Source organism: Oryctolagus cuniculus, chromosome 1, assembly GCF_964237555.1.
Source record: "Oryctolagus cuniculus chromosome 1, mOryCun1.1, whole genome shotgun sequence".
Lineage (NCBI taxonomy): Eukaryota > Metazoa > Chordata > Mammalia > Lagomorpha > Leporidae > Oryctolagus > Oryctolagus cuniculus.
Window position 1 is genome coordinate 216,807,548 of NC_091432.1, and position 22,125 is coordinate 216,829,672.

The 22,125-nt window shown below is 44.1% G+C and overlaps 2 protein-coding genes across 8 annotated transcripts in view; one reads left to right on the top strand and one right to left on the bottom strand.

Moving 5' to 3' along the window:
• Positions 1 to 20,274, bottom strand: part of FKBP15 (FKBP prolyl isomerase family member 15) — a 53,111-nt gene extending 32,837 nt beyond the window's left edge. For 2 of the 7 annotated variants that reach the window (XM_070055707.1, XM_070055704.1), the window contains exons 1-9: positions 19,997 to 20,194; positions 15,736 to 15,851; positions 12,093 to 12,177; positions 11,734 to 11,803; positions 9,953 to 10,027; positions 9,523 to 9,621; positions 4,481 to 4,630; positions 2,137 to 2,205; positions 780 to 926 (exon numbers count right to left, since the gene is read on the bottom strand). In XM_070055707.1, coding sequence (XP_069911808.1) covers positions 780 to 926; positions 2,137 to 2,205; positions 4,481 to 4,630; positions 9,523 to 9,621; positions 9,953 to 10,027; positions 11,734 to 11,803; positions 12,093 to 12,177; positions 15,736 to 15,851; positions 19,997 to 20,082 — 897 coding nt within the window. In that variant the 5' untranslated portion in view covers positions 20,083 to 20,194. Of the gene's footprint in view, positions 1 to 779; positions 927 to 2,136; positions 2,206 to 4,480; positions 4,631 to 9,522; positions 9,622 to 9,839; positions 10,028 to 11,733; positions 11,804 to 12,092; positions 12,178 to 15,721; positions 15,852 to 19,996 lie in introns of those variants that run through there. The other 5 variants (XM_070055719.1, XM_070055711.1, XM_070055731.1 and 2 more) reach the window with 5 other exon arrangements.
• A 148-nt stretch (positions 20,275 to 20,422) lies between these two features.
• SLC31A1 (solute carrier family 31 member 1) overlaps positions 20,423 to 22,125 on the top strand; it is a 38,997-nt gene continuing 37,294 nt past the window's right edge. Inside the window, exon 1 of the mRNA XM_070055763.1 lies at positions 20,423 to 20,582. The gene's annotated coding sequence lies outside the window, so the exon portion shown is untranslated. The remainder of the gene's footprint in view (positions 20,583 to 22,125) is intronic.

Below are 22,125 nucleotides of genomic sequence, written 5' to 3' on the forward strand. Positions count from 1 at the left end.
TTTTTGATTATTATAAATAATGTAGCAGAGAGAGGAAAACACATATACACATAGATACAAGTATGCAAGGATTTAAAAAAAAAAACCTTGCACCAAAAGAAACTTGTCTTTTAATTCCTATTCTATGAGCTTTTTGTAGTCATAGAATCACTGAATCAAAAGGTACTTCCATTGGGTGGGAACCACTATTTCATACACAAAATAAGAAGCTTAGTGTGGAGACGTGATTTGCTCCAAGTCACAATCTCTAGAGCCAGGAAGAACATGAACCCTGGTCTTCAGATTCCAAAGTTGTTGCTCTTTCTGACTAGACAACTTCTACTTTAAGAAATCTGTGGGTCTGGCGCTGTGGTATAGTGGGTAAGGCCACCGCCTGCAGTGCTGGCATCCCATATGGGCACTGGTTCAAATCCCAGCTGTTCCACTTCCGATCCAGGTCTCTGCTATGGCCTGGGAAAGCAGTGGAAGATGGCCCAAGTGCATAGGCCCCTGTACCCTTGTGGGAGACCTAGAAGAATCTCCTGGCTCCTAGCTTTGGATCGGTGCACCTCCGGCCATTGCAGCTCTCTGGGGAGTGAACTGGCGGATGGAGTACCTTTTTCTCTCTCTGTCTCTCTGTAACTCTGCCTTTCAAATAAAAAATAAAATAAATAAATTTTAAAAATCTATGTCTCTAGAACCTGGTTTTCCAATATACTGGTGTACTTATTCATTTTACTTAACTAGCAAAGACACACTCAGAAGACTCACCAAAACCAGCACAGGACAGTTTCACTCACCCGCCTAACCTCCACCTCAAACACTAGGATGGAGTCCATTGATTGCGTCCAGCCTATCACCCCTTCAGAGCCAGCTGCGCAGGCTGGGGGGATGAAAAGCAGCCGCTTTCCTCCTTTTGTCATGCCCAGCATTCCATCTTCCCAGCCCTTCAGGAAACATCGATGAGGAAAACTCATCAGACAAGGAGATCCTAATAGGCCAAAGTGAAGTGTAGGAGCACCAGGTTTCATTTCCCACACTTTCAGCTCTAGGTACAGCTTCTAGAGATCAAGTTCAACTATCATCCCACACTATTACAAGACTATGGAGAACACAGCATCTAAACCTACTTGTTAAAGCTAGCCTATTTGGAGTTAGATGAAAAATATTTATCTCTCATAATCTTAATGACAGAAAATGGGAGAGACAAAAAATTGCCAGTAAGACAGAAATAAAACCTATCATTATTAGGCACATTTCCCCAGGTGTTGTGCCAAGTACTTTACATGCATCATCTAATTCAATCCCCCAAATACCTCATAAAATTGATAGCATTATTCTCATTTTAAGATGATATATAAAACTATACTCTGGTTTCTCTTCAGATCATATAAATCTTTCGCCTCTCACAGATGATAAAACTAGTTCTTGTGGAAATTAATTCAGTAGCACAGGATCATACAATAGGTTGTTTTGCAAAGACTCAACACTAGATCTAACTTCAGGGATTATGACTTAACTGCTTAGGTCTATAGGAAAAAGTCTCCAGAGGATTTTGGGGAACGTGATCATAAACAAAGCAATGGAGAAACCTTTTTCACCCCACAGATGAATCCGTACAGCACAAGGCATACTTCCTGACACCATGATACCTACCTGCGTAAAATACTCCTTACTTAAGAAAACACCCACATAGTTGGTGTAGAAAAAACCCACATCTTGGATCCAGGTCTCCAGATTCCAATTCCAGTGCTTCTCCTGGTTTGTCACAGTTGCCTCCTACAGTGGCTGGGAAGTGCTGATTCAAAGCCACCCAGACAGATGAGAATCAACTAATTGTGACCTACTTCTAGAAGCAATGGTCTTACCCTCCTTCTCTGTTAGGCTATAGGAAGGATGTAATAATTTCCTGAGAGCCACAAGATGAAAAAAAAAAGGGTGGGAACTTCAGAGAACAAATGTACCCATCTTCAGTATAGCATCTCATAGGTAACGACCTCTCAAGTTCAGATAAATGCAACACATTTTCCCTCTCCAACTTTTCAACCAAGCATTTCCGGACTCTCAGAAGATACACACAGGCTAAAAATGCCACAAACTTTACTCTGAATTAAGCCCACTGCAACTGATATAAAACTGCACAAAAACAGCTTTTACCTTGATGACTTTTCCTGATCCCAATTTTAGGCGAAGCAGCTTATCTTTGTTAGCAGTAGAGTCAAAAACCTGCAATTTCATCAAAGGAAATGAGGTCAGCCAATTTAAAAAGCAGAAATAAGTCATTCTGATACTCAACTAACTATATAGCAGCCTGGTATTTCTGGACTAGAGAATATCATATATAATGGAAAAATAGTTTGGCTGGCACTGTGGCATAGAAGGCTAAGCCTCCGCCTGGGGTGCCAGCATCCCATATGGTTGCCTGTTCAAGTCCTGGCTACTCCTCTTCTGATCTAGCCCTCTGCTTATGGCCCAGGAAACCAGTGGAAGATGGCCCAAGTGCTTGGGCCTCTGAACCCATGTGGGAGATCCGGATGAAGCTCCTGGCTCCTGGCTTCCAATCAGCTCAGCTCCTGCCATGGTGGCCATCTGGGGAGTGAACCAGCAGATGGAAGACCTTTCTCTCTGTCTCTCCCTCTCTTTGTCTGTAATTCTACCTCTCAAACAAACAAAAATTTTTAAAAATTTAAAATAGTTCATAAGGGGCCAGAAAAAAAAAAATGGGACTACATCATGGCTTAAAGGTGCTGTCACAATATTTCTGAAACAATTTCCCAGATTCAGGGGGAAAAATGAACTTCTACCATTATATTATATTCAAATACATTAAAAATATATTTAAGGGGCCAGGGCTATGGCATAGCAGGTTAAGCCGCCACCTGCAGTGCCGGCACCCCCCCCCCCACCCCATATGGGTACTGGTTCAAGTCCGGGCTGCTCAACTTCCTATCCTGCTCCCTGCTAATGCTCCAGGGAAAGTAGTGGAAGATGGCCCAAGTCCTTGGACCCTGTACAGACATGGGAGACCTAGTTAAAGCTCTTGGCTCCTGGCTTTGGCCTGGCCCAGTCCTGGCCATTATGGCCATTGGGGGAGTGAACCAGCGGACTGAAGACCTTTTGTGTTCTCTCTGCCTCTGCCTCTGCTTCTCCCTCTCTGTAACTCTTGCAAATATATATATATATGTATATATATTTATATTTATATATTTTTATATATAAAGATTTTTATTTATTTATTTATTTATTTGAGAGGTAGAGTTACAGACAGTGAGAGGGAGAGACAGAAAGAAATGTCTTCTGTCCACTGGTTCACTCCCCAAATGGCTGCAACAGCCAGAGTTATTCCGATCCAGAGCCAGTAGCCAGGAGCTTCCTCTAAGTCTCCCACATGGGTTCAGGGCCCAAGGACTTGAGCCATCTTCTACTGCTTTCCCAGGCCACAGCAGATAGCTGGATGGGAAGAGGAGCAGCAGGACTAGAACTGGCGCCCATATGGGATGCTGGCACCACAGGTGGAGGATTAACCTATTGCACCACAGCACCAGCCCCAATAAATATATTTTTTTAAAGTGCATTTAAACATGTTTCATCATAAAGCATTTTCAAAAATTATTTTGTCTGGGGATGGTGCTGTGGCCCTGTGGGTTAAAGCCCTGGCCTACAGCACTGGCATCCCATATGGGCGCTGGTTTGAGTTCCAGCTTCCTATCTGGCTTCCTGCTAATGTACCTGGGAAAGCAGCAGAGGATGACCCAAATACTTGGGCCCCTGCAACCATGCGGGAGACCCAGAGGAAGCTAATGGCTTCTGGCTTCAGGCTCAGCTCTGGCTGTGATGACCAATTGGGGAGTGAACCAGTGGATGGAAGACCTCTCTCTCTCTCTCTCCCTGTTTCTGCCTCTCTCTGTAACTCATTCAAATAAATAAATCTTAAAAAAAACTATCTCATCTGATGCTAACACCAATACTGCCCAGTAAGTAAAGTAAGGATTATTAATTTCCACTCACAAATAGAATAAATGATTCAATCAAGATCAAAGTAGGAAACCTGAATGGGACTTGAATCCACATTTTATAACTCTTAAAGATCTTCTGACAATTTATATTGCTTTTGAAAATTCAATAGTAATAAAATACAACTTGTTCAACATATTGACAGAAACTACGAGGATGGTCTACAAAGAAGTTGTAAGACCTAATCCATTAAGAATATATTCAAACTGAAAACTAGTATAGAGGACAAGATATACACATGAACAATTAGCAAAAATATTTGGGAAACAGATATCTACTTTGCCTAAGCAGAAGAGATGGAGTTGCGCTGAGCAGACTTTACACATTAGCATTTCATGGAGATTCTCTAAAAGCAGTGTAGTGACTAAACCAGTGCTCCCGAAAGATTCCTATTTGACAATAGCAGAAATATATAGTAATACCTTCCACATGAATATCTTTCATGCTATTTTAATTTCAAAAGAACTTGTAGAGTATATTTTCTTACCTGGCCCAATGCATTATTTTGGAAGAACCAGCCAGTGTAGGCCACTTCCAAAGAATCTCCAACTTCTATGGCAGGGCCTTCTGCCACAACAAGGTCCTGGGAGAGCACTGCATCCAAGGAAGGGGTGCTGTTGCACTTGGCAATGCAGACCTGTAAGACAAAACATCGAAGCAGAATAAATTTAGCTTAAGCTCAGTTAAGTTCTCATTCTATTATTGCTGTCTTTCCCAAACAGCTGTATACACTAACGAAATAGATTAGATGTTTAGAAGAAAAACCATTCTAAGGAACCAAAATTCTTTAGAATATGGCTTTGTAGTCATAACATCTGGGTGTGGATTCAGGCACTGCCACTTACTAATTTTGCGACATTGGCCTATGTACCCAAGAGTCTCCATTTTTAAAACGGAGACAAAAGCTTTTCATATCTCATAAAGTACCTAGAAAATCAAATGAGCTTATACAAGTAGAGTACTTGGCAAGATACCTGTGAAATAACAGTAAATATTCAACAAACATTAGTTATGATTACTATATTGATTTCCTGTTTCAGCATCTGGGAAACTATGAAACAAAGTGGAGCTTCTAAAAATTGCAAAACGCACTTCTAAAGACAACACCCTCTTGCATTCCCAGAACCCACATTACCACCACCTACAAATGTGATCATACTACCTTAGCACAAACCTTAAACAAGAGTCTTTCTGAAGTCATACTTTCTAAAGAATTATTCTATACTCTATGTTTTAATATAGTACACATAGAAGCTTGCTATTTATTTTCTTTAAGTTTCATTATTGTAATCGAATGCTTGCTAGCTAAAACAACATTACATCACTTTTTATCAAGCAAGACTAAAAGAAAAATGGATCTTTTTTTTTTTAAAGATTTATTTATTTATTTGAAAGCAGAGAGGGAGAGACAGAAAGCTCCTCCATCCACTGGTTAACTCCCCAAATGGCCACAACAGCCAGAGCTGTGCCAATCTGCAGCCAGGAACCAGGAATTTTTTCCCCGGTCTCCCACATGGGTGTAGAGGTCCAAGCACTTGAGCCATGTTCTGCTGCCTTCCCAGGTACATTAGCAGGGAGCTGGATCAAAGTGGAGCACTTGGGACTTGAACCAGTGCCCATATGGGATGCCAGTATAGCAGGTGGCAGCTGTATTCACTACACCACACACAGGCCCCCCAAAATGGATCATTCTAAATGCTGGCAAAGAGTTAGTGAGAATTGATATGTGTGTGAAATAGTACAATCTTTCTGAAAAAAAATTATGCCAAGAACGTAAAAATCTCTTGACCCTTTGAGCCAATCATTCACTACTAGAAATAAAATCTAAGGAAATATGTAGGGAACAAAGGACACAGACTTATACCAAGGTACTTCTAAAAGTTCATGGAAGATGGAATTAAAAGATGCTTATTTTGATGTAAAAATATTCTGAAACTCATACATAGGAGGAGTCTTTAAGACATGGAAAATACGTATTATGAAAGAACCATGGGGGGCTTGCAGCCCAGCTCAGTTCAGCTGCCCCCGGATTCCCTGCTGTGTGTGGTGGGGCAGCTCAAGTTGGAGCTGGCGGAGAGGACCAAGGGCTTTCAGGCAGATGCAGAGCTTCAGTGACACAGCAGGCAGGATGCCCAAAGATGCCCTGCTGCTGATGTTCCACCTGGAAGCAGCTCCTTCCCAGAGCCCAGGTCCTGTGCTTTCCCCTGAACGCTGTGGGGAAGGAGTTCACGGAGGAATGCCTTCGAGCGCCAAGTCATGAATGACTGCCTCTGAATCTCTAGAAAACACTTCTCTGTAGCCAAAGGACTTTATATATATATATAACTTTTTACTTATATAAAGCAAACAAACTTCATATATTTCATGAAAGAGCATGATATTTTTTTCCCACCCTACTCTACCTCCTCCTTCCTTTCTTATTTTTCTTTCTAAGTTTATAATGGCATATTTTCAACTTACTTTATAATCACAAGCCTAACATGACATGGATGAGAAATTCTGCTGGGAGATGGAAATATTAAAGATAAATCAAATTGAAATATTAGAAATTAAGAATTCAACATGTCATATGAAAATACAGTGGAAAGCCTTAACAACAGACTTGGTGAGGCAGAAGGAAGAATATCTGAGCTAAAAGACAAATCTTTGGGGGCCGGTGCCATGGCTCACTTGGTTAATCCTCCGCCTGCAGCACCGGCATCTCATATGGGTGCTGGGTTCTAGTCCCAGTTGCTCCTCTTCCAGTCCAGCTCTCTGCTGTGGCCCGGGAGGGCAGTGGAGGATGGCCCAAGTGCTTGGGTGCCTGCACCCGCATGGGAGACCAAGAGGAAGAACCTGGCTCCTGGCTCCGGACTGGCATAGCTCTGGCCGTAGCAGCCATTTGGGGAGTGAACCAACAGAAGGAAGACCTTTCTCTCTGTCTTTCTCTCTCACTGTCTAACTCTATCTGTCAAATAAATAAATAATAATAATAAAAAAGACAAATCTTTGGAAATATCTGCCAGACCAATAAAAAAAATAGAAAATCAGAAAAAACAAATAGTATTTGTGAATTACGAGATACCATCAAATGACCAAACATACATGTCTTTAGATATTTCAGACCTTCCCTGTGGCCTGGTCCTACAGAAATGAATGAGTTTCTACTCAAATAAGGAAACTGAACAAGTCGAGTTTTAAATAATGGTTTGATTGTTGTGGTGAAGTTCTTTATACTAAGACAAACAAAACCCTTACCACATATTACACCTCTTCCATAAGTGAATGACTGGAGTTCCTATACTTGGAATATTATATATGCTTTATGTTCTGGATATTTACATTTTAGGAAGGAAAAAAGTTATTTATTAAAACAATTAAGTATTTGTAAGATGTTTATACCATAATAAAATTTGTTATTTTCTCATCTTATAATCACTAAATAAAGATAAGAAAGTATAAAGTTATGGGGCAGAGTAGGCTTTACTAATCAAATGATATCTTTTTTATTGTTACTATAGAGTTTATCTTATACAAGTTATGTAAAAATGATACATGCTTATTACAAAGAAGTCCTATAGTACTGAAAGGCAAAGAAGAAAGTGAAAAATTCATACAACTCATATTTCCTAGATACAACCGATATGAACATTAAATACCATTTCAAAGAAACCATAGTTGAATACCATAAAGAATATAATTTTCTCTATGTAATACATATAACCATATTTCATTATTTATAAAAAATTAAATATATATAAATAATAAGTATTTAAGCTAGATGTCTACTTATGCATCTTCTCTAGCCCACAAACTAATAAACTTCTATCAAAGACTATCAAGAAAGGATTCTCTTTCTGTGTGAGCAACAACTGAAATAGAGTGATGGCATCTAAATTTATAGTTTGATGCACAGCTCATTTCAATAAATCTTTGATGTTGCTGGCATAAAACTGCAAAATAAGGAACCCATCAGGTATTAAGAGAAGGCACAGGCCCCAATTAATAACAGCCATCAAGCTTCATATACCCAGACACCAGCACTGATTTTTCTAAGTGAGAAGATCGCTTTTTTTAACACGAAACATAGGAGACTTCACTTAGCAAACATGTTTGGAAGGATTAATGTTACATTGTATATTAGGTTATCTCATTTTGTGTATGAAGCATATTTTACCTTTGTCTTCTTTTTTTAATTTTTTAAAAAGATTTTCCTGTTTATTTGAAAGGCAGTTACAAAGAGAGATCATCTGCTGGTTCACTCCCCAGATGTCTGCAATGGCCAGGGCCAGCGGAAGTCAGGAGCCTAGAATTCCATCCAGGTTTCCCACATGGGTGGCAGGGGCCCAGGCACTTGAGCCATCTTCCGCTGCCTTCACGGGTACTTTAACAGGGAGCTGGGTCAGAAGCAGAGCAGCCAGGAGCTGAATACGGGATCCCAGGCAGCAGTTTAACTTGCTGTGCCACAACAGCAGTCTTTGTCTCCTTAAGTTCCTTTCCATTATAGTTTGAGTTACATTTTTAAAAGTTATTATACCATTCCATGCCTTTAAAGAAAGTTTAAAGTGTGAACTACATACAGATAGCATTTAAAAAGTAATGTGACAGGGCTGTGTGACGGGGCCGGTGCTGTGGTGTAGAGGGTAAAGACGTCACCTGCTGTGCTGGCACCCTATATGGGTGCCGGTTCAAGTCTTGGCTGCTCCACTTCTGATCCAGCTCTCTGCTATGGCTTGGGAAAGCAGTGGAAGATGGCCCAAGTGCTTGGGCCCCTGAACCCGCATGTGAGACCCGGGCAAAGCTCCTGGCTTCAGATAGGCTCAGCTCCGGCCATTGCGGCCAACTGGGGAGTGAACCAGCAGATGGAAGACCTCTCTCTCTCTCTCTGTCTCTCCTTCTCTCTGGGTAACTTTCTTTTTTATTTTTTTTTTTAAGGATTTATTTATTTATTTGAAAGTCAGAGTTACACAGAGAGGAGAGGCAGAGAGAGAGAGAGAGAGAGAGAGAGAGAGAGAGAGAGAAAGAGAGGTCTTCCATCTGATGGTTCACTCCCCAGTTGGCTGCAATGTAGGTGGCAGGGGCCCAGGTACATGGGCCATCTTCTGCTGCCTTCCCAGCCAATCGATGGGAAGTGGAGCAGCTGGGACTCCTGGCTTCAGACAGGCCCAGCTCTTGCAGTTGTAGCCATTTGGGGAGTGAACCAGTGAATGGAAAATCTCTCTTTCTCTCTCTCTCTCTCTCTGCCTCTGCCTCTGCCTCTGCCTCTGTAATTCCACCTTTCAAATAAATAAGTAAATCTTCAGAAAAAAAAAGTTGCTTTTATATTGAAATAAACTCACTTTTAATTCCATTTTTCCATGAACATTTTGACATATCCTCACATTCTCATTTTCCTGAAACCATACAATAGGCTCAAGCAACAAATTTAATGGATATTTTTATGCTTGTCATTAACAAATACAGAATATGAGTTTCCCATATGTTTTCTAAAATTAAGGGAAATCCAAACGAGTGTTCTGGCTTTTCACAGGAAGAGTAATGTGGTATTACCTGTTTATTGAACTCCACCGCATTCTTTTCAGACTCAAACATGATGGACCAGTTTTGTCTCTGGTCATCATAAAAGGTGCTGTAGTTATTGGGCCGAACCTGGGGAAAGGAAAAATGTTGGGATGATTCAACCATGAGCGGCACAGCAGGTAAATATGACTGCCCTAACTCACAGAAAGGGACCTTGACTCAGGTGGACCCCAAAAGCGGTTCCAGGGACATTTCTTCCTCTCCAACACCCTCCATAAACCACCCCTTCATCCACATTCCCAGAAAGTGACAAGAGACCATTCTGAGTAGCTCGGTTAGATACTCACACTGACACCCAGGGCTGAAGCAGTGGATCTAATGTCCATCAGACATGTTCACACCAATCTCTCCTGTAAGCCTATCCCAAAGGAGCTATGGATCCAACATGAGGAAGTCTTACCATTAGCTCAAAGTTCCGATGAATCCTAGCAACAGTAACCGGCTGCTGCTGACTGATATAAAGAAGAATCTTATACTGTAATCAAGCAAACATGGCAAAAAAAAAAAAAAAAAGAGAGAGAGAGAGAGAGAGAGAGAGAAAAGAAGTTAAAATGCAACCCAAAATCAGCAAAACATATCAAAGGTTGTGTTTCATACAGTTATAAAATCAAAAACTCTGTTCATCCCTTATATAGCTCAGATTTTAAATTATACCTTCTCACTATTTTAATCTTACTCTTTTTAAAAATTTTAATTAATTTATTTGAGAAACAGAGAGAGAGAAAGAGACAAGCAGACAGAGACAGAGACAGAACTCCCATCCACGGTTTACTCCCATAATGCCCACAGTGGCCCCAGCTGGGCCAGGTCAAAGCTGGATCCAAAGTTCCCCCACTTTCAGGGTGTATTTTAATTTTACTGTGGTATATGTGTACATATATACATGAATATGCTTTTTTAAAAAATTATTTATTTGGAAGGCAGAGAGACAGAGAGAGAGAGAGATTTTCCATTTGCTTGTTCACTTCCCAAATGCCTGCAACCAGCTGAAACCAGGAGCCCAGAATTCAATCCAGTTCTCCCCTGGGCTTGGTAGGGACCCAGGTACTTGAGCCATATATATGCACACATATACCACAGTAAAAATACACCCCAGAAGTGGGGGAACTTGAGGGTTATTATGCAACCTTTTACAGGAAAGGATTTTCTTTTTCGTATGTTAAATAGAGTGATGGGCTGATCACCTCGATTCAATTACAGATGGAGCTGGTCAGGGAAGGATCATAGATCCATTAAGATTAAGTCTTGGGCTTGGGCTTGTGCTGTGGCATACTAGGTTAATCCTCCGCCTGCGGCGCTGGCATCCCATATGGGCACCAGTTCTAGTCCTGGCTGCTCCTCTTGCAGTCTAGCTCTCTGCTGTAGCCTGGGAAAGCAGTAGAAGATGGCCCAAGTCCTTGGGTCTCTGTACCCGCATGGGAGACCCGGAAGAAGCTGCTGGATCCTGGCTTCAGATCGGTGCAGCTCCGACCATTGTGGCCACTGGGGAATGAACCAACGGATGGAAGACCTTTCTCTCTGTTTCTCCCTCTCACTGTCTGTAACTCTACCTCTCAAATAAATATATAAAATCTTTAAAAAAAAAAAAAAAAAAGAGTAAGTCTGGGGGCCGGTATGTGAATAGTGGATAAAGCCGCCACCTGCAGTGCGGGCATCCCATATGGGCGTCAGTTCGAGTCCTGGCTGCTCCATTTCTGATCTAGCTCTCTGCTGAAGCCTAGGAAAACAGCAGAAGATGGCCCAAGTCCTTGGGCACCTGCACCCGTGTGGGAGACCCGGAAGAAGCTCCTGGCTCCTGGCTTTGGATTGGCCCAGCTCCGGCCATTGCGGCTGTCTGGGGAGTGAGCCAACGGATGGAAGACCTCTCTCTCTGTCTCTACCTCTCTCTGTAACTCTGTAAAATAAATAAAATAAATCTTTAAAAAATTATATTAGAGATACATACTAATATTTATAATAAAAATTGTATGTTGGAGACTTGTTCAAAATAATCTGAGTGAAGAAAGGAGGAGGAGAAGGTGGGGTTATAAATAAAACAAGATTAATAATTGTTGGATCCTAGCAATCATCTTCTAACACAAGAGGCACGGGGCAGGCCCAGATTTAAAACAAAGCAACCAACCAGCTCCTTGGTAATATCTGGGTCACCTGAACATGCACAAGCTATGGGGGCATTCTCACCTCTTTGGCTGTGTGGTTTCCCAGGACTGCAGCACCAAATTTGCCCTGCTTTACATATTGACCATTAGTGCTATGGAAGCAAGAAAAATAACAGGCATTAATATTCCCCTACACTATGCAGAGTCAGCTTTCCTTTGTGGCACACAGAAGTGATTCATCCAGTCATTCTGTCTCCAGAAAGGAACACGGGTGAGCAGTTTATAGTTGAAACTTATAGTTCTTTACTCTTTAAATATCTTTGTCTATGGAAGAGGTAAGTAACCTCTCTGCAATGAACAGAGGCTTTTTGAGGAAATGTATGAGTTTAACCTCGCTGCCCTCCATAAAACTTCAGAAAGCATTCTCTGTCATCCACTTACTATCGGTAGGCATGGACTGCTGTTGCAACCAAGAGTGTGGAAGTGCCGGTGGTGGATGGGGCTGCTTTTGGTGTTGCCTGATTTCCTGAAGATGAAGAAGAAAACAAAGTTGTCATTAGTTGCTTGCTTGAAACTGATTTTTAACAATTAAAGTAGCTTCAAAATTCCTCTTCACGCACCTTATAGTTAGTGTTGCAATGTTTTCATGACAATTCTCCCTACCTGATCTATAAAATTGAACCCCTATGATCTAGTGTGGGGTTGAGGAAACAGGCTCCAAGCACTCAAGTACCTTATACACTAATAGTAGCAAGCCTGGAACTAAAACTCATGACTCCAACTCCCAAACCATACACCTCAAACCAAAGACTTTGGGCTGGACAAAAAGCATTATCGAGGGCCGGCGCCGCGGCTCACTAGGCTAATCCTCCGCCTAGCGGCGCCGGCACACCGGGTTCTAGTCCCGGTTGGGGCGCCGGATTCTGTCCCGGTTGCCCCTCTTCCAGGCCAGCTCTCTGCTGTGGCCAGGGAGTGCAGTGGAGGATGGCCCAGGTGCTTGGGCCCTGCACCCCATGGGAGACCAGGAAAAGCACCTGGCTCCTGGCTCCTGCCATCGGATCAGCGCGGTGCGCCGGCCGCAGCGCGCCGGCCGCGGCGGCCATTGGAGGGTGAACCAACGGCAAAGGAAGACCTTTCTCTCTGTCTCTCTCTCTCTCTAACTGTCCACTCTGCCTGTCAAAAAAATAAAAAAAAATAAAATAAAAAAAAATAAAAAAAAAAGCATTATCGAGAAAACAAGGTCATAATCCACCTAATTTCTTCTAATACTTTAAAAGCTATAATAAATAAAAATAAAGTTGTTGTCCTTTCCCTTACTTCTAGGGTACAAAGTTTAGGATGACAGGCACAAATTAGGATGACTTCATAAACTGACACAGAGTAACAATAATGTTTTAAAATAGTACATAAGATGCATATATTTGCACTCTCTACCTTAATGTGATGCAAGAGTAGTAGATAATATTAACACCAACATAAAAACTAAGAATTTATTTTCAAAAGCACTCTTTTGAAACCTTTTTTGTATTTTTTTTCTAGTTTGAGTACAAGTGCATTGTAGAAAACTTAGAAAATACAGAAAAGCATAAAGAAAATAAAAATGACTTGTGACCCCAAACGAGCCAGTTTTTGTCAACATGATAAGGTAGTCCGTTCTTTTACAAAAAAAGTAATTTTGAAGCTTTTTCTTGTTTTGGCTTTCTTTAGCACTTCTTTGTCTATACAGTCAGCCCCAGCTCTCTGTTAACTCCTTGGAACATTCTATTTTAAGAAGGAGGTGCTGCCCAATTCCTGCAAATAAAAGCTAATTAAGGACTTAAAACCAAATTTGTTATTTTGTCTTCTGACTGCCCTATTGAGGTGACTTAGGGTAGGGTTGCTGAAAAGCCTCAGGATGCAGGCAGTCACTAGGAAGGCCAAGCCAATACAGGAGTAAGGGGTTGGGACTTTGCACTCAACCACGAACCTCCAGGAAAGGGAGCAAGGCGCTGGACATCAAGCTCTATAAAAACTCCTGGACAATGAAACCTGACCAGCTCCTGCATTGCCGAACACGTGGCGGTGCTGGCAGGATGGTATACCCAGAGACAGCATGGAAGTTCCATGCCACTCTTCCCCAAGACCCTGCCCCATGTATCTCTTCATCTGGCTGTGCATCTGTTATCTTTATAAAAAAGAAGCAAACATAAGAGAATATTTCCCTGAGTTCTGTGAGTTATCCTAGCAAAGAAGGAATTATGAGACCCCAGTTTGTAGCTAGTAGTTCAGAAGCCAAGGTAGTACAGACTTGCTTCTGAAGTAGGGCAAATCTTATGGAACTGGGACCTCAGTCCGTGAGACCTGACACTGTATCTAGGTAGACAGCATCAGAACTGAATTCACTGAATTACAGGATATCCTGTTCTATGTGCTGGAGAACTGATTGGTGGGTTGGAAAAACCTTACACACATCTAGGGTCACAGAAGCATGTGGTAAGGGAATAAAGAGTAAGGGGAAAATGGGAAAATGGTTTGTTTTTCCTCTTATGTGGGATACACACACACACACACACACACAGAGTACTTGTTGCAATTATTCAACTCTAAACATATTGATAAACCTTCAGTGCCAACACAGTGACTAGCATGTGCAAGGCACTAAATACTTTCATGTTCATTCCACAAATATGAATTCCATGTCTCTCGCCACATGATTTTGCACAGGGTTTTTATTATCAGTTCTTTAATCGTATACAACAAGCAAAATATAGAGGCAATAAAAGATATGGAGTCAGATTAGGGTTCCAATTCCGACTCTGTTACTTCTATACCACCTTGATTAAGCTCCTAAAATTCTCAGGGCCTGTAAAATGGTGGTGGTTTCATGGGTTTAAAGAATTGTTGTGAGGACAAAGCAAGACAACCCTTTTAAAGCACCTGAGACCAGACAAGGAGCAGCAGGTATTTTGGAAATACTAGTTGCTCTTCTTTCTCCTTTCATTTAACAAATGTTCATTCAGTGAATTTATCATGTGTCTACCACAATAAAGTTTCAGGCTTACAGCAATACGTGTCATGGTCTAGTTGGGAAAAATTCACATGGTATATAGTTAACCCATACAGGTATAAGAAGCAAAAAGTAGTTTTCCCTTCCTTTTTTCTTTGCTTTTTTTTTTTAAGATTTATTTATTTATTTGGAAGGCAGAGTCACAGAGAGGCAGAGGCAGAGAGAGAGAGAGAGATCTTCCATCTGTTGGTTCACTCCCCCAAATGGTCACAACAGCCGGAGCTGGGCAGATCCGGAGCCAGAAGCCAGGAGTTTCTTCTGGGTCTCCCATGCAGGTGCAGGGGCCCAAGGACTTGGGCCATCTTCCACTGCTTTCCAAGGCCATAGCTGGATTGGAAACAAAGCAGCTGTTTCTCAAACCGGCTGCCCATATAGGATGCTGACACTGCAGGTAGTGGCTTAACCTGCTATGCCACAGCCACCCCTACCCTTTTCTTTTTTTGTAAAAAAAAAAAAAAAGTATTTATTTATTTGAGAGGTAGAGGTACAGAGAAAAAGGGGAAGAGACAAAGAGAGAAAGAGAGAGATCTTCCATGCACTGGTTCACTCCCTAAAAGGCCGGAGCTTCTTCTCGGTCTCCCAAATGGGTGCAGATGTCTAAGCACTTGGGCCAGCCCCTGCTGCTTTCCGAGGTATATTAGCAGGGAGTTGGATTGGAAGTGGAGCAGCCAGGACTTAAACTGGTACCCACATGGGATGCCGGCATCACAGGCAGCGGCTTTACCAGCTATGCCAGCATACTGCCCTCTAGTTCTCCCTTCTTATCAAAACATTGGACAGGGCCAACTAAAGAGTGCCTTGGACAGTCATCCACAGTGGGCAGAAGAGCTTGCTTGCAATATTCTCCATCATTCCCCACACTATCTTGCTGCTGGAATTCAGGATCCCAGAGCTTAGAGAGGTACCTACCACTGGTGGTGAGCTTAGCCAGACTGGCCAAGGTTGGATGACCTGGCACATAGTTTTGGCAGACTAAACTGTTAAGTCTAACTACCAAACTAAACTGTTAAGTCGCAATACTTACATCTCTTAACGTACCTGCTGTTGCTGTTCCATGGCCTTTCTTAGGCTGTTTTGGAGCTGTGTACTGGAAGAATTCATTGCCATGGCCAGCAGCTGCCTGGTCCAGTCCAAAAAGAGAAGCCAATCTGGTCCTGTTCAAAAATGAAAATGAAATTTCATTTAAAATACTCCAAGTCTGGAATCATAAAAGCTGCTCACCTGGCACCAGTGTTGTAGCTCAGTGGGTTAAGCCACTGCCTACAATGCCAGCATCCCATATGAGTGTTGTTTTGAGTTCTGGCTGCTTTGTTTCCAAGCCAGCTCCCTGCTAATGTGTCTGGGAAGGCAGGCAGCAGAAGATGGTCCAAGTGCTTAGGTCCCTGCCACCCACATAGGAGATCTAGATGGAGTTCCTGGCTCCTGGCTTCTGCCTGGCCCAGCCCGACTCTTGTGGACATTTAATGAGTGAACCAATACATGGAAGATCTCTACTACCAACCCTTTCTTTCTCTGCTTTTCACATAAAAATGAATAAATCTTAAAAACAAACAAAGAAAAAAAAAAAAAACCCTGCTCACCTCTAACCTTGAACAAACAGCTCCTTGACTATATGTCAAGATTCAAGGGGCTGGCACTATGGCTTAGAGGTTAAAGCTGCTGCCTGCAGTGCTGGCATCCCATATGGGTACTGGTTCGCGTCCCGGCTGCTCCACTTCCAATCCAGCTCTCTGCTATGGTGGCCTGGGAAAGCAGTGTAAGACAGCCAAAGTCCTTGGGCCCCTGTACCTGAGTGGGAGACCCAAATAAAGTTCCAGGCTCCTAGCTTTGGATTGGCTCAGCTCCAGCCACTGCGGCCATTTGGAGAGTGAACCAGTAGATGGAAGACTTCTCTCTTTCTCTGCCTCTGTCTCTCTGTAACTCTGCCTTTCAAATAAATAAATCTTTTTTTAAAAAAAGATTCAATACAGGAAGTAGCAGCTAAAGCCCTTTAAATCAAAACTGTATTTCTAGTCTGAATATAATAAGCTGACTTTGCTCAGCCATAGGACATTGGCCAAAGTGCTTCTTCCTTCTGGACTTCAGCTCCTCCGCCTATAAACTGAGGTTATTAGTCCAGATGCTTCCTGTGGTTTCTTCAAACTGTAAATTTTTGCTTTTAGAAAAACATGGCTTCTAATCATCTGAATGGGTTATTCCCCCTTCCTATCATTTCATCTAACAAGTGGCGACATTCTTTTCTCATCTCCTACAAGGAATTTTAAGCCTCACCATTCCACTAAAACTCGTCTTGCTAAGGTCACCAATAATCCCTTTGTTACTAAACTCAGTTTAGGGGCTGGTGTTGTGACAAAGCAGGTTAAGCTATAACTTTGAAACACAAGCATCCTATATATGGGTGAGCTGATTGAGTCCCCTCGATTCTGCTTCCAAACCACTCACTAAAAGCCAAGTACCATGCACTTAGCAGGCATTTACATATTTCTTCATTTCAAAGTTACAATGGGAGCAGGCATTTGGCACAGTAGTTAAAATGCCCACTTGAAATGTCTGCATGCCATACTGGAGTCCTGCTTTTATTTCTGATCCAGCTTCCTGCCAATGTGCACCTTGGGAGGCAGTGACGGTGACTGCTCAAGTGCCTGGGTCTCTGCTACCCATACAGAAGACCCAGAATGACTTCCAGGCCTCCTGCCTTCAACCTGGCCCAGCCCTTGGTGTTGCGGGCATTTGGAGAGTGAATCAGCAGATGGAAGACATCTCTCTGTCTCTCTCTGAATTTCACATAAGTAATTTTTTTCTAAAAAGGCACAGTAGTAGAGAAAGGGCTAAGCTCACAAACAACCAAGCAGAGAAAAAATATGCCCCCCTAGTAACTACTTCTACACTAACTGGAATCTTGGAAGGCAGATTCTAGCAGTCATCTGGACAGCCATCCCAGGCACTGCTACCCTCCCTTCAATTAGGCTTGAATATCCTAAGCAGAATACAGTCATACATTTAAGTCAAGAGACAAGAACATTCAGGAAGTGGATTTATAGTAAATTAGAAAAGAGGAACAGAGAAGCAGCTGCAGTGTTCACTGTCATGTGTTCTACTTCCTCAGAGAAGCCATGGGAGGAATAGCTAAATCACCAGCTCAGAAAACGTGCTATATTCTCAATCTTAACTTTGATTCCACTTTCCTGGTTATTGCTGAGAACAATAAATAATTGTCTGCATCACTGTCCATGCTAAGTCTTTTATTTATCAAGTTAGCCTTTATCTATGCCTAGGAGCCCAGTCACATGTCTAGGGTTAAAAAGTGTTAGGTCCTTGGTAAGCCTGCTCAAGAAAGCAAAAGAGATGAGCCACCAAGAACTTATCTTGGAGGGGCGGGCATTTGGCACAAAGGTTAAGATGCCGCTAGGGGTGTCCAAATCCCATATGGAGTGCCTGCAGCTTTGCTCCTCCACTTCCAGCAAATTCCTGGCTTAAGTGCTTGGGTCCCTGGCTATCCATGTGGGAGATCTGGATTGAATCCTGGGATCCTAGCTGCAGCCTGGCCCAGCCTCTGCTGCTGTGGACATTTGGGGAGTAAACTAGTGGATGGAAAGTCTTTCTCTCTGCCTTTCCAAGAAAATGAGAAAAATAAAAAAGAACTTATCTCGATCCGGGGATCTGCAAAAGAGCACCTGACTGTCATCTACCCTGTAATTTTCATTAAGCAGTGGAGTTCCGATGGATGAGAGTTGGAAGCCCTAGTGTTCCTTTTCACAAAGCAAAGAATGCAGATTTTAAGTGCATTTCACATTCAAAAAGTTTTCAAAAGACCCAATGCATGCAGGGAAGCTGCAAATGATTTGGGTATAACAGGAAGAAAGAAACAAGCACTGCTTAACTCTAAAATGAGCAACTGAAAGAATTGAAAGTGGAACCAGGTGGCTGCAGACAGCAGGGGGACAGGGTGGCAGGGAATGTTGAGGGTGACAAAACTTAAAGATACATAATACAGAGTTAGTCAGTGAGTGTCAAAAGATCTCGTGAACATTTTTACATTCATTTTATTTATTTGAAAGGAAGGAAGGGAGGGAGGGAGATAGGGAGAGAGTGAGAGCCTGCACTTTCATCTACTGGTTCACTCCTCTAAATGCCCACAACAGCCTCAGCAACCCGATCCAGGTCGCCCACGTGGGTGGCAGGGACCCAGCTCCTTGACTTGAGCCTCACGGGCAGCCTCCCCAGGCGCACACAAGCAGGAAGCTGGAATCAAACCAGGCCCTCTGATCCGGGATAAGCTCATCCCAAGCAGTGTCTGAACCACTAACACCCAATGTTTGCCCAAAAGATATCACTTAAGGCCAAAATAGAGCCATTTTATGGTCACTCATGGATTGAACTCTCCAATAGGTCTGCAAAATGAGGGCAGGCCCGGTGACTTAATCGTCATTGGAACCTTTTAGCATTCAGGAGAATGAGGGATGCATGCTGGGGCATTCATTCACCGTTCTTCAGGACATTCAACACGCACAAAACTTCTTGAGCAGGTGTTCAGACAAAGTCCCTGCAAGGATTAGAGCTTGGTCGCCCACAAAGCAAGGTGCCCACTGCTAACACAAGGAAAAGAGCTACACTGACTATTTAAAGAGATTAACGCCCTATCCTTTGAAGGTTTCTACCCCATGGGTGTATATAATGTTTGCAGACAGGGGATAACAACCACAGTCTCCTCCCATTCGCTTTAAACTTCAGGGTTTACTAAGCGCAAATCCACCACCAGAATTCGTTCAACAAGCACTGCCTAAGCACTCACTACGCCAGGTACCACGCTGAGCGCTCGACAGGGACGAACTCCACATGCAGGTTTCTGTCCTGTCAGGGCTCAGAATCTGGTAGGTTCGGTGTGCAAAGCTAGATACAAACACGCCCCGCCGTGGGAATAAGGAAGAGAGAGCAAGTCATCCTGCCTTCTGCGGAGAAAGGAAAGCACACACACACACACACCAAAAAATGACATCCAAGCTAGGCTTTGAAAAATGCTGGCTCTGAATCACCCAGAGCCTAGGTCCAAAGTGGCACTGCCTTGTCCACGGGGAATGGAACGTCTCATGTTGTCCCCAGCTGACTCCTGCGAGGCAGGCAGGCTCATCAACACCCTCAGTTCACTGGAACAACTATGACCCAGAAAGCAAAAGGCGAACCCCAGGGTCATGATTGTGTCGAGGGAGTTGTCCAGTCCAGAACCCAGATCGACAGACTCAGCACAGCTGTAATCTCTGCCCAGATTCAGAGACGTGCAGAGGACCGTAATGTGGCAAACCTCTGGACCCGGAAGTGGGCAAGAGGCCCGAGCTCAAGCCCCTCCAACCATCCGCCGGTCTCTCTCAGCCATGTCCTCTGGTGCATGCTTCTCAGCCACTCACCCGCCGGTGGGCGACAGGAAGTCAGTATCGTCCTCGTCCCCGGCACCGAACATCGCGTCGGCTTTCTCCCAGCTATCTCGGAGAGCAAGCCGAATACTCCTAAGTCCTGTCACCACTGATGTCGCAAAATGCCGCGGGGGCGTGCTGCTTTCCGGCAGGGCGAACTCTCGCACGGTTACTTGGCCGAGAGGAGACTAGACTCTGGGGAAGGTGGGGCAAAGGCAAATGAAAGGTTCCAGTGAGCACGAGCGTCTCGTGACGTAAGGCCTCTCCAGCCCGCACGGAGGGCGGAGTTCGGAAGTCTCGCGCCGGGATTGGTCAGAGAGGCCGGGGGGCGGGGCAGGGGCGGGAATCCGCGGCCTCTGTGGCAGCGGTGGACACGTCGAGCCGGGCAGAAGTGGAGGGGGCTTGTGAGGAGTCGTGAGGGGTGACGGGTTAAGGTTCTGAGAAGGAGGCTTCGGTGGCGGGACCCGACCTGGGAAGGTAAGGCCTCCTCTACCCCCTCTCTTACAACCCTATCATGGGCACCGTCCTTTCCTGTCCTGGCCAAGGACCCTCCGCGCCTCTCTCCTGAGCTCGGCGGAGAACGAGCCCAGGACTGGAATTCTGGAGGTCTGAGCTTTGGCCTGGCCCCTGCAGCCACAGAACCGGAGTGACCTTGGGGCGCCGTGCGCGGTGCCTCAGTTTCCCCGGCTATGCAACGGGTCGTTTGTTCAGTGCTGCCATGTGCTAGCTGGCCAAGAAGCTTTAAACCTCAGACAGAGGCCATGGAATTCAACCCCGATCGCCCCATAAGCCGAGAATTTCCAGTTAAGGGAACGAAGACAGTAAGCTTTTGAGGAGTGACTGGCCTGAGGTCACGCAGACTAGAGGGGGAGACGGAGCCGGATGCTGGTCCTTTGATTCCGGACTCAGCGAGCCGATGGGTGAGCGAGCACCTCACCAGCCCTTACGCACTGCGTGCCCTTCCTGGGTGGTTATTGCTAGACTGTGGCATGCAGCTTGGGGAAAGTCCCCTTGCCAGTCACCTGTATTCCACGCAGGTGAGGTGCGGGAGAGCTGCGGTATTCTGCGTGATGGGAGGGGGAACGCTTTGGAGGCAGCCTTGGCCTGGGGTTTCCTAAGTCTTCCTGTGACAGTCGAAGTCAACATCAGTCGCTGCCTACTCCGGCGCCTCCAGTTCCCACCATCTCTGTATGTTGCACAAGTCTGTCTTTGGTTAACCTGGTGTCGTTCTTGGCGGGTAGGGCCGGCTTAGCCGAAGCGCGAATAAGCCGACCGTGGCCCGGTGCAGCACCCATTTCCACGGGTATGGGTGGAGTTTTTTCACTCAGGGCTTCTAGATGTCCCTCACCTGAAATGGGAGTGAAGTGGTTAGTAGGTAGCTCCCTCCCCAGGGACTTTGTACCTCTTGCCACTTCCCCTGTTCTGGTCTTTATTGTAGTTTGTATAAAACTCAATTGCAAGTCTCCTTGACCGTAATAGGGTCTGATTGATTCTGTTAGTGTGTGTGTGTGTCGGGGGGGGGGGGGGGGGGGATTCATCCTTGTTCTCTTATTCCTTAACTGACTCCCTTAGGATTTTTCTCCCTTGCGACCCAGAGCCCAGAGATGGCTCTTACCCTTTATAGGTAGCTTCCAGAAAGTAAAAATGCCATACTGGCTGTGAACCATATGCGTTGCTTGGTCTCCTTTGTTAATTGAAGGTGATTGTACTGTGGTCTAAAGCTCCAGGGGAGGGGGCTAGGAGAGCTAGAAATATCATATGCAACTATAATCTGTTAAGTAAATATTCCTCTGTTTAACGGAGGACAGGACTGTTGGTCTGTTGCTTGTGTTTCTTTTGGAGATTCAGATGGTTACAGCAGAGAAGGCTGACCGTGTTAAAGCAATGATGCAACTGGAATCCAGGCACCAGAACTGGAACCTGTTGCAGTAGCTCTGTGTAGAATGTGACCCTTGCCACATCTCAGAGGGAAAAATGAACTGGGAAAGTCCCATCGTTCTTTCTGACCCCTCCTTCCCAG